At 33.8% G+C, this 12,919-nt stretch overlaps 1 protein-coding gene across 1 annotated transcript; it reads right to left on the reverse strand.

Annotated features, from left to right (window-relative positions):
* Positions 1 to 4,313: 4,313 nt before the first annotated feature.
* On the reverse strand, positions 4,314 to 7,929 carry LOC131166555 (GDSL esterase/lipase 1-like). Its single transcript, XM_058125148.1, has 5 exons — positions 7,575 to 7,929; positions 7,375 to 7,496; positions 6,109 to 6,351; positions 5,245 to 5,551; positions 4,314 to 4,816 (listed from the first exon to the last, which is right to left on the reverse strand). Exons 1-5 carry the CDS (start codon positions 7,927 to 7,929, stop codon positions 4,524 to 4,526), a joined length of 1,320 nt encoding a protein of 439 aa, XP_057981131.1. The 3' UTR covers positions 4,314 to 4,523.
* Positions 7,930 to 12,919: the final 4,990 nt, after the last annotated feature.

Here is a 12,919-nt window from a genome sequence, read left to right on the forward strand (position 1 = left end):
TAGTATATCAGAAGAATTAGTTTTTCACCTCAACTTTATGATGCTTCTAGTTTGGTTATTTAACTAAAGTTTAAGATAATAAGGCGGACAACCTTCCAATACACATTTAAGGAAAATAAGCATCATGTGTCATTTTGATGGTTTAACGTATAATTATACTTTTTTATAAGTTTAAAACACAAAAGGAGTTTAATATTTGTAATAAAATAAAACAAAGCGACTTATTTATGTTTTGGTTAATACATAGGAAGGTTCGTAAATTTTTCCTGTAATTTTTACTAGCTAAGAATAACCATTTATCACCATTTTTTTACTAATCAATCATATACCCCATTCTTGATTATAAGGTAATTAATATGTTAAATGACACCGATGCCTTGCCGCCAGCAAAATTAAGCACCTCTTTATATATATACTTCGCTAATATTTTAGTTTATGATAGTACTGTCACATTAGGTATTTGTAGACACTCCATTTTGTTGAGAGCTTGTAACGTAAAAATTGGACTTATTATTTCACCATTAAATTTAAATTCATATATTATTTTGTGGATTTTGATTTGTACAATTTTAAGTAAAAACGAATAAAATGCATGGAAAATAAAAAAATCAAAAAATAAGAAAAAAAAAAAATAGGTTGGCCAACGCTTGCACCAACATAGATAGGAAAAGACTTCAGTTAGTAATTGTAAATCAAAATCAGAATTAAAAGAAAAAAATCAATCAATCTATTTTAAGTTGATTGATCAATCATAATTAATTGGATTTTCCTTCTCTAGGCATATAACTAGTGATCTAGAACAGAAGATTAAAAGGAGAAGAAGAAAAATTGGAAAAGGAATTGAATACTGAAAAGGGAGGGAAAATTGCACAACCAGAATCGCGCATTTGGGGACGACGTGACGCTATCTTAACCACCCGAATTGTGTTTTCTTTGGACGGTGTGATTGTTGCCATGCCAACGATCCATGTCAGGTCTCCTATGCTTCTTACCTCTAGCACACGGCGGGTGATGTCACACTGACGTCACTAGTTCATGTGTTATATCCTAATATTTTTCCCAAATATTTTTTTTTTTTTATAAAAATGTTGTCTTGCTACTGCCACATGCCATCGCCCATGGCTAAACATGTGGCAACCTAGTAGCCTTTCCCACATTCATCGTTCTGGACTGGATCAACCTGGTTAGACTTGGGTAAACTCAAGTTGACATGCTGACCTAATTCAGATTTGCTGAACCGGTTTGGTTTCCCTAGACCGCCTATTTTTTTTAAAAAATTATTTATATATTTTTAATTCATTTTTAATTTAAATAAATTGTAAAAATAATGAAAAATCATGGAAAATTAGGAAAATTTATTAAAGAATCATAAAAAATAGAAAAAAAATAAAAATCCTTGAGTTAAAGGAACCAAAAAAATGGAAAAATAAAATGCCAAAAGTAAATAAAGTGGAGAAAATTCTTTTAAAATCCCATAAAATTGAAGAAATTTTTTAAAAAATGATAGGAAATTCTTAAAAAATCTTTAAAAATATAGGAATGTTTTAAGGATATTTTTTTTTGCTTGAATTTGATGAATTTATATTATCATTTTATATATTTAGCATTTGTATATATCTTATTTTTTTGTGTGTGCGGTCGGATGATAAAACAAAAGGTAAAGCAGTGTTCCAGATCTCACCCATATCAATTCTAAAGGAGGTTTATCTAATAAGATCCTCTCCTTTGGAATTCTTATTTGATATTTCTAAATCACACGTGATTTTTATTTCCTTTTGAAAGTTTAATGTTCATTAAATTATTTAATTAGGAGTAATGAGATAATTTATAGTTAATTAGGTACCATTCATAGAACGGACGTGTAGGGGGGGATGCTAATACCTTTCCATCGCTTAACTGTACTTGCGATCTTAACTTTCATAAAAGTAGACTGAGATTACTCGTTCCTTGGCCCTAGCATTAGTCTAGAAACTAATCAACGAATAGTAATTAGTGAATTAACCGTGCCTAGAAAAATAACTGGTTAGTGGCAACTTCATCGAACCATCAATATTATCACCCTTCATTATTTAGGATCCTTCTTTAGAACGTTGTGCAACTTGGTGACTCTACGCATTTGGGGATGATGTGATGTGATCTTGAGCATCTAAATTGTGTTTTCTTTGAACGATCAGATTGCTGCCATGTTAATGATTTGTGTGAGGTCTCCTATGCCTCTCACCATGTGCCACGATGCGGGTGATGTCATGCTGATGTCATCCGACCATGCGTTATATCTGATCTTTAAAAAAAAAAAAAAGAATTTTTTTTTAATATTGTCTTGGTGCTGCCACGTGTCACCACACATGGCTAATATGTGGTAGCCCAGTAGACTTTCTCGTCTTCACTGTTCTAGACTAGGTCAATTTGATTGGACTCGGGTCAACTCAGATTGACCCTTTGATCCGGTTAAGACTGGTTGAGTTAGTTTGGTTTCCTAAATCACCCATTTTTTCTAAAAAAATTATTTATTTATGTTTAATTTAAATAAATTGAGAAAATTAGGAACATTCATGTAAAATTATTAAAAAATCATAAAAGTAGAAATATTTCTATGAGTCATTTTTTTGACTTTTGAAAATTTAATGCTTATTAGATTGTTTAGGAGTTAAATAAAAACCAAATGATTCAAATTGGTATATTTCATAATTAATTAGGTACCATTTATTGAACGGGTATGTAGGAGGTGTTAATACCTTCCCCCTCACATCCTTAAAATTAGTTTAGAGATCAATCAACAAGTAGTAATTAGGCAAACTAATTGTAGTTATGAAAATAACATGTTAGTAGCAACTCTATCGAATCATCAATATTATCACCCTTCGCTATTCCGGACCTTTATCCGGGACGTTGTGACAACATTCTTAATGGTTATGTATATATGGGCCGAGCCCAATACTTGATTCCCTCCTTTGGGCTAAAGCTCAGGATGCTATTTCTTTGACAAGTTTGACCCCTTTTTTTGCCTTAATTTTTCTTTTTTTAAAAGTAAAAACTAAGTGTAATACGTTTGGTAATTAATTTTTCAACTTTTAAAGACCAACTCTTACCTTACATTTGGAGAGACTTTGAATTTGGAATTGTATTGAATTTGATACAAAATTACATTAAAATTTGTTCAAATCTATTCAAGGTTCGAAACTCATGCTCCCAAACGTAGTGTTATTTTTTTTTTGGAATTTTTAGAAGCTACATATTAGAACCTTTTAAAAGTTAAAAGTTGACTTTTTTTTTTTTTCCAACGAATTATTCAATTCCATTATTGTTCTTAACTTACTTCAAAGCACCTTACAACTTTTTTGCCAAACTCTCAAAGAAGGTTTTTTCTTTGTAGAAATTCCTCTCTTGTAGGGGGGCTAAACATTTTAAAATAGTATTAATAAACACAGAGTCAAACTAAGTCTTAATAATTTGTTCAGATTTGAACTATTAATTTTATGTTAATGGAGAGTTAGAATTTTTTTTTAAAATTTTGATTTATAATATGGAAGCCCATCAAAACTCATGTAAGGCATTTTAAAAACCCAATAGTGTTAAATTTATGAGCTGAACTTAACAGTACATTGTGCAAGGTATAAAATAAATTTTGACATTAACCAGGAAAGTACCAATAAAGTTATAATCTGTTAATAATTTTCGACATTGACAGTGTTTTTTGCCAAACTCTTTAAGTGGAAAATACTTAATCTTACCGATTCTTTTGAGTATTGTAAATAATTTACACATCCATGTACGTCTTACCATCACCATGTGTCTAGATGGATACTGGATAGTACTTACAAGAGTCGGGAAGACCAAGTATTCTCCACTTCAATTTAAAAAAAAAAAAAGAAATTAGGAAGAGAAAAGGCCCAAGTTTTAATTTTGCGTGGATGGGTATGTATATATATAATTTTGCATATTTATCCTCCTTTATCGCTTTGAATTATTGAAAAGAAAAACAAACATTTTATTTATTGTGATGAGATTGAACAAAATTCAGAGTCAAAGCAAGCTAGCTACTTGCTTTGAATTAAAACAAATGTGGTAATTAATGCATGGAACAGATAGATGATGATGACAGACGAGGATAACGCGAGTCCATTAATCAAATGCTGGATCACAAAATACATATTAATTAATTAAGTAATTAATGGTTATTAATGGCGATCATCATCACATTGAAACAGAGGCTTGAGACTGTGAGGCACAACGTCAGGAGGAGATCCGGACCACAGAATTTGTATATATATAATTTTGCATATTTATCCAACTTTATCGCATTGAATTATTGAAAAGAAAAACAAACATTTTATTTATTGTGATGAGATTGAACAAAATTCAGAGTCAGAGCAGCTAGCTACTAGCTAGCTTGCCATGAATTAAAACAAATGTGGTAGTTAATGCATGGAACAGATAGATGATGATGACAGACGTGGATAACGCGAGTCCATTGATCAAATGCTGGATCACAAAATACATATTAATTAATTAATTAATGGTAATTAATGGTGATCATCATCACATTGAAACAGAGGCTTGAGACTGTGAGGCACAACGTCAGGAGGAGATCCGGACCACAGAATTTGAGCAAGCTGGCTGTTAGTTTGCTCTGTGGGATGAGCTGCATCAAACCACACATACTTCTTCGGATCCTGGCACAACTCATACTTCACTGCTTTTCCTCCTCCCTTTTGCGACGACTGCTTCCCTTTCTTCGGCGGCGGATGCCCGCCACACGTCGCTTCTCCTCTGTATGGCCCGCTCCCACAGCATGCACTCTCCCCTACCTCGAAACCTAGTTTATACATATATAAATAACATCACAATTGCACGCAGCATGCTGAGCACCCACTTCACCTAAAACCAACCTTCATTAATTCTCACACCATCTTAAACATCTACTATACTTCTAACCCATTTAAAAGGTAAAAGATATTAACCTTTTCCTTGTATTGTCGTAAAAAGATAAGCTCTTATCTTTTTTGATAAATTTTAAAAGAGATTTATGATACTTTTGAAAGTCAATAAAATTTTTAAAACATCATGACAGAAACTTATTACTTTGTTACTAAAACGTTAAACTCCTAAATTATGATCGAGACAATAACTGAGGTATATATATATATATATATATGTATCCAGCTAGCTCTTAAGAAAGAAAAGAAGAAAGAATGAAAGAAGTTGAGATGGAGGATTAATTATGTGAAATAGGTAGGTGGATACCAAATTTTTTGCCGTAAAGTGTTCTAACGGCGAGGTTGCTGTAGTAGTCGAAGAGGACGTATTTGAATTGGGGCAACTTCGAGGCGAGTTTGTGGAGCAGTTTTGATAGGGCATCGTTGTGCATTCTGGCGAGCCATGAAGGCCCCTTCGCGCATTTCTCCCTCTTACTGCTTTTGTCCCTGCTGCCGCCGCCGTCGTCGCCGCCTTCTTCTTCCGCCGGCAATAGACTGGCTTTGACCCCCGGAATGCACCCCAACGGGGCCACGTTCTGAATCACAAATTTCCTGCCTCCCATTTTATACACGTCCTGCATGCAAAAGGGCAAATAATTGACGGGTTAGTTTTGTATTTTTTCACTCTAAACAAACATGTTCGCAAAGTAGTGGAAAGGAAAAGGAAATATGACTAAGTTTACATTTTTATGTTTGATTATTAGGGTAAGTAAGAAAGAAAAAAAAAAGGATTTAATTTTTCTTCTTTTTTGGTCATTTTAAAATCAACTTTTATTTTTGATAGCATTCAATGGAGAAGGAAAATATCAAAAAAAAAAAAAAACTTTCCCTTCTTTCCTTTTCCCAAGCAAAATCTTTGATCTAAACGGATTAAAATATCAAAACTTTTAGTTAAGAAAAAAAGAAAAAAAATAAAAAAAATAAGAGATTAAGAAACTCATTTTTTGACTATATTTCTCTCAAATGTAAATAATACATAAAGTTATATATAATTTTATTCATTGATCTGGTATGGTTTCTGTCTGTTCTTTCTTACTCTCCTTCCCAATCAAAATATGATAATTTGTATTCAATTTTGCCCAAATCTATCAAAATCATTAGAAAGAATAGAAATAAAGAAGTGTGTGCTTACTGCGATGACGAAGGTGAGGTTGCCAAGAACCATTTCGACATATTTTCTTGCCAAAGGGGACTTGGTGACATCGGAGTGAGGAGGAGTGGTTAATGTGTCGAGGAATGCCATGTAATCGTTGCCTCCCATCCCAAACATGTAAACAGCATTCGACAGCAGCTTCTCTATTTTTGCATCGCCCAGCTGCTTCCTCAATTGCTTCTCCGCCTTCTTGAAACAGTTCAGCTGCTTTCCAAGGTCCATCTGGGGGGGAAAAAAATGCCCAGCAAATCAATTAGTTCGCTCTTGGTTAATAATTGGTACCTACGTTCATCAATAATATATCATTGTAGTTCTATAATTTGGTTGTTCTAATAGGCTAGGGGTGTAATGTTAAAGGAATAAATAATTCAAGATGAAATTTGTGATAATCTGTTTATGGGAATTGACGTTTTGCAAATCGAACGTAACCTTAGTATGCAAGAAGCTTTGTCGCCATGTTAAGATCTTAATTAAAAGCATGAACTCACTACTCAAAATATTTCTCATATAAAGGTTTTAGTCATTGAAATTTGAATCCAAAAAACATTTATAGCACATGAGCGGTCCATGAGCCAACTGGGCTAATTGAGGCCCAAGAAATATTTTCTTATCCAATTAATATGCACTTTCACATAAGCTTTTAAGTTTTGGACTTGGAAACATTGATAGTGAATATTATGTTACTGTTTTACTTTGTATTAATAACTACTACATTATAATTAGAGAATGGAATGTTGAGATGATGATCTAGGCTTGAGAGGTTTTGTTATCATATTGATAAATTTCTCAAAATATATATATATATATATATATATGTAGATCAATTTATGAGGATTAATCCCCCCTTCTACAATGTTTCTACCATTGCATATATGCACCCATATTGGGCCAAATTAAATGGGCTGATGCAAATTATGCAATGGGATCCAATCTTAAGGGCCCTTGGTTACAGTTCATGCTCAAAATAAGGTAGAGTTTTCGAAACAGGTAATATTGGTTTAATTTTGTTCAATCCTACAAACCTTATTCTTTGAAAAAAAAAAAAAAAGGCTTTTACACTCTGTTTTGGGAGACAAAATTTGTATCTTCTATAAGTTTGAATAAAACTAATATAAAATTTTATTTGTCAATTTATTCATCTTAAATTTAGATAAATCTAAATGTGAATCCCAAAATTCCTAGTTCCGAACAAAATTTCATAAATTTGCCGTCAAAGTTCAAATCGAAGGTCACGATATCACGTACCGTTGATGGGCTAGTCTCCCGAAGAACACCAGCCCCAGCGCTGGCAAAGTTCACTCCATCAGTATATTTCTTCACCTTCGGGTTCAGATATGGTGGAATCAGCGGCAAATTTGCATATTCAGCTGCAATTAATGAATAATCACTCATCAATTTAACCTTGATCAATTAAATAATGAGTCAAGAAGTGTATATGCACGTACCAATGAAGTCGGGGATCAGACGGCCATCGGAGCTCCGGCCGGTGGGGCCTCTGAAGAAGGTTTCGCCGTAAGGCCAGGAGGATGCCGCCTTGCCCATCTCGGTGCCGTTGAGGAACTGGTTGTTCCCGGCGTCCAGCAGCGAGTCCCCGAAGATGAAGAATGCTGCATGGTTTTTCTCCGGCGGCGGCGCAGCCCCAGGCTTCGCTCCTCCGTTGCAGCTGGTTGGAAGGAGAAGGCTCGGAAAGATTGCTAGGGAGGTAAGGAGAAAGCAGCTGCTTATTAACCTAGTTGCCATGAGAGCTAGAGAGCTAGCTAGCAGCTGCAGCTGAGAGTAGTGAGAGAACTCAGGGGCCATCGCATTAGTATATATAGGAAGTTATTTTAATTCTTTATCATATGGATGAATTAAACTAGCCATGAATTAAGGTCTAGCCAGTTACGGCATGCATGTGGGGTGAGCTAGCCCTTGCATGCATGCATATGAGGATATGTATATTACTCGACCTGTATAGGCCCACAAAGCTCAAACGTCAAACACCCTCACCATGCCATGGTCCAACAAAGGTCCAACATAGGCATCTGGGAATTACCATGGATTGTGCATGACCTGAAGGAGCAGACAAATGCAAATGCGTACGGCATGTGCCTCGAAGTCCACCTCTCTGAAATGGGAACAAATGTGTACGTATATATTTTCATTTGGCATGTGCTCTGGAGTTGCTTATATTTGACTCTTGTCATAATTTGTTGTCATGTTCCCTGCGTCACACATCTAGGACTGAACCTAGTCTTCTTTTTGAGTGGAAGGCCAAAGTGGGATTGGACCTTTTTTTTTCTCTTGAGAGTGAAAAATCTGAGACTAACCAGAGAGAGAGAGAGAGAGAGAGAGAGAGAGATGTATCCTGTTTCCATCTCATACTTTTTGAGACCTTTTTGAAGATCACCTTAAATCTCGTGCTTAATGTCTTAGGCATTAAAGTTTCAATTTAACCACTTATACTATATGCCCTAAAATAATAAATTATGATATTCTTTTGACACGTAACAATTAGGACCAATATATACATATAATATGATTTGAAACATTGTATATAACGAGTAATACATTAAGTATGGTAGTATATACAGCGCATTTGAGAGTATAGACTTCGAACCTTACATAAATTTGGGTGAATTTAGACAAATTTCAATACAATTTTATATTACATCATATTCAGATTCAAAACAAATCCAAATCCAAATCCAAAATTTCTCCTAATATTGAGTTAGTATTTTTGTTATTTACATTGGAGTCATAGTAGTCGATCACTCGAAGTTAATTGCTAAATATGTTCTCTCTACTTGCTTCAATAAATTATGATGCACTATGTAACGATCCCAAAAATAATATGTGAGTAAGTGTGATCCTAAAAAGAAAAAAAAATTAAAATTAAAATTAAAATTAAAATTAATTAATTAAATAAATGATAATTAATTAAATATAATAATATAATAATATAATTATATATATATATAAAAGTAATAGTATCATGAAGCTTTAGATTTCATTGAGATTGGAAATCCAGAGAGAGGCTGTGACGCCCTTATTTTTCATACAATTTTTTTTTATATAAACAATAATCAATAAGTCGATTATCTGCCACGTCACAAACTCTGATATCATATCAACATAACCTAACCCGAAATAGGGTAGCGGGTAATCAGACTATCTCATACAAACATACCTATCAACGGAAGTCAATATTTACAAACCATTGAAAATACAAATAACCAAAGTTTTATACATCCATATACATCCCAAAAAATCCATAACATACTTTAGGGGATTACACAAACACATCCCCAACACAAAACGCTTACCCTGCCTATCAGGGTGTAACACCTCGGACCTACCACGTGGAGCTCGGAGTGTTGTCAGATCAAACACATATCTCTGATACCATTCACGCAGCAGAATTAATCAAATAATCTCAAACAAAATATACCAGAGTTCTATATTTACATATGCAGACCCATAAAACACAATCTCATTCTTCATATTACAAAACCAGAATAAAATATATTAAACATAAATCTAAATACATATCCGTTCTGATATCCAACTCACAAAACTAATCTCGCCTTAGGGCTATCTAAGCTCGGTCACCTGGTAGACCTGAAAAGATTAAATCATCATTGGGGTGAGACACCTCTCAGTAAAGAATAAATAATTTACAACAGTGTGTGACTGAAGTGTTTCATATATAATTAAAATATCCATACAATCACATATCACCAGCAGTAGCAGCCAAGATAACACATTTATATCACGCCATGGTCAACTTCTTTGTCACCCAATCACATGCCCACATACATAATTATTTTTATTGATAATTGCCGAACATAGGGAAGTCTACCCGCCCATACAAGTAGATTCCTTCTGCTCTAATGCTAATACCATGACACTCACCTTTCTCAGTAAGCCCTCGGGTTATGTATGCAGGTAAAGTATTTGAGAATAGAGAAGGTCACCCGCCCATATAAGTGGCTTCTCTTTACCCTGGTATCCACAAATAATTGACAGAGTACTTACCTTCCTCAAGAAGCCCTCGGGTGGAGTAATCTACTTTACCATAAATACTTAAGCAATTATAGTCACACACAATCAATAATAATCATTTCACAAAGTTTCACATATACATACCTAACACAACCAATCCACACAGGATTTAACGTCCACGCAGGATTGGTCCACACAAAACTATCAAACATGTAACATACATGTCCACACAGGACTTGTAATGCCCTAAAAATAATTATTATAGGATGATGTAGTGATTTAAAATAATAATAGTAATAAATAAATAAATAAATAAATTTTAAAAAATAAAATAAAATAAATAAATTATTTAATTATTTAATTCAAGTAATTAAATAAGTGATATGGAAAAAAAATTTGGAATTAAGTGATGTGTGTGTGTGTATATTCATACCAAATCTTCTTGGGGAAGAAATCTTCCTTAGGAAATAAGTAGAGAACGTCACTCTCTCTCTCTCTCTCTCCTCATTTTCTCAGCCACTATTCAGCCGATCGGAAAATCGAAGATACTATTAGATTCTTAGCTCCACCACCGACATTTTTATCGGAACGGATTTGTCGTGGGAGCAGTGTAGGCACCACTTCCGGGGAAAGGTAAACCCTCACTTTTTGATCAATTTTCCCTTATATCTTCAGCTAAATCAACGATCGGGCACCACCACGAGGTCCTAGTCTCGATCGTCGTCGTTTTGGCCTGAGTAAAATTTCAACTTGGGTATCCTAGGCACCACTCCAAAGCGAAAGTGGGATTTGGGGAATTAAGTAAATTCGTTATATTTGAAAGTTTAAATGTTTATTGGGAATTTATGGACCTAGAAAATGTTAAAATAATATTTTATTTATGATTGATTTGATTAAATTAGGGTTATTGAATTCAGGGTTTGGTTGAACACCGCAGGTATAATTTTGGGATCCTTGCAGGTGTAGTTCAGGAAACCAGGTAAGGGTGCTATTTGGGTATTTTAGATTGATTATTAAGTTATTGTAGGCATAAGCTTAGATATGAATATATTTCTAAGGTTAAATTGAGGAATTAAGATTTTATACAATTCAGGGTTGGTATATACACAATAGACAGACTAGGTTTTTAGTGGGTGTTTCTAGGAATCCAGGTAAGATAATGAATAGTTTATAATTCGGGAAATGTGAGTATGAGATTATTCTGGGAATTCAGTTATTTGACAGGAATATATATATGTATGATATTTTCAGGGAAATGGATTTATGAATGCTATGGGTGTGAGTTAGAATCGGTAAACGAGTTCAGTTAGCTAAGGTAAGAGAAATATGCCATGCTAGTAAATTTAGAAATATTATGAGTAAATTATAGTATTTGTTTATTAAGGAATAGGGTATAAATTATACGGTTTTACAGATTCCAGAACATGAATTTTATTAATTATGTGGTCTGAGTAGATATTTGTTTAGTACAAAATTTATATAGTTTTTCAGAATATCATGATTTACAGTGTTTTTGCATAGAAACATATTTTACTAGATTTTACAGAATTATGAATAACAGTGTATATATAGACAGATATATTTTACAGACAGATATTATACAGACAGATATATTTTGTAGAAAGATATTATACAGACAGATATTTTACAAATATTATACAGATAGATATTTTATAGTATTTACAGAATGCCATGATTTCCAAAATCATAACACTCAGACATTACAGATTATTCATTTAGATATTACAGTTATTTCAGTTAGATATTATAGTTATTTTAGTCAAATAATACAGTATTTCAAATCAGATTTATAGTGTTGTGGTTATTTTGGAATCACGATGAAACAACAAGATAATTATATATATTAGTATTATACAGTATCAGATCCCTGATAACTTATTTCAGACAGATTCAGTCAGCAGAGCACGATACCGTTGCTATTTTCAGATCAGAGTGCAACCACATATCTCAGATAGTGTATGGATTCCATCAACTGTGCGTATGGAGAGATTGCAATCTCCTCAATATTCTGGGTTGAGGAGGCCATTTTGATGAGGTAGATACCAGTACTGTGCCTTTGGAGAGATTGCAGTAAAGGCCAGACTGAGGATTGGTAGCATTCAGGTGACTTATCTTGGTAGGCCAACCAAATTTAAGTCCAGCCTACAGGCCGCATAACCTTGTAATGAGGGGTTAAATCATGACATATAGATTTTCAGGGATATTTCTCAGTTATTTATATATGTATAGATTTACAGAAGAACAACAGATATATTATATTCTTATCAGTATGAATACATAGAAAACTTAGATAATACAATTGTATTTTAAGCCATGTAGGTGTGAGTTGCACAGTATTTATATGATATTTCAATTCAGTTATTTATCAGTAAATTATTTATGTAGACTCAGTTGCCACACACTAGTAATAACATATTTCTTCTCACTGAACATTGTCTCATCCCAGTAAATTAATATTTTTCAGGTGATCTAACTAGACGAGTAGATCAGGCTCGCAAGTAGAGTGGTTGTCTACACTGTAATGACCTAAAGAATAATTGTATTTAAATAATTAAGAGAGAGGAAAAATGGAAATAATAGAAAGGCAGCAGCAGACTTCTCGTTCGTCGACGACGTGGTGTTTTAGGCTCGTCGACGAGAAAATATCGAGAGGATGTTTTTGGCAAATTTGAATTTCGTCGATGAGGGGGAAAGTTCATCGACGAGATGACTTCTTGACCTCGTCGACGAGGTGATGTGGCTCGTTGATGAAGCCCATGGTATAAATAGTCTTAAACTAGGATTT

Source organism: Malania oleifera, chromosome 10 (assembly GCF_029873635.1).
Source record: "Malania oleifera isolate guangnan ecotype guangnan chromosome 10, ASM2987363v1, whole genome shotgun sequence".
Taxonomy (NCBI): domain Eukaryota; kingdom Viridiplantae; phylum Streptophyta; class Magnoliopsida; order Santalales; family Ximeniaceae; genus Malania; species Malania oleifera.

Bases quoted from the DNA above. Each gene is read 5' to 3' on its own strand.
- LOC131166555 (XM_058125148.1), bottom strand. From the start codon at position 7,929: ATGGCCCCTGAGTTCTCTCACTACTCTCAGCTGCAGCTGCTAGCTAGC. The intron at 6,352-7,374 runs GTACGTGATATC...TTTCCCCCCCAG, and splicing joins GGGAGACTAGCCCATCAACG to ATGGACCTTGGAAAGCAGCT. The intron at 5,552-6,108 runs GTAAGCACACAC...TTTTGCATGCAG, and splicing joins ACCTCACCTTCGTCATCGCA to GACGTGTATAAAATGGGAGG.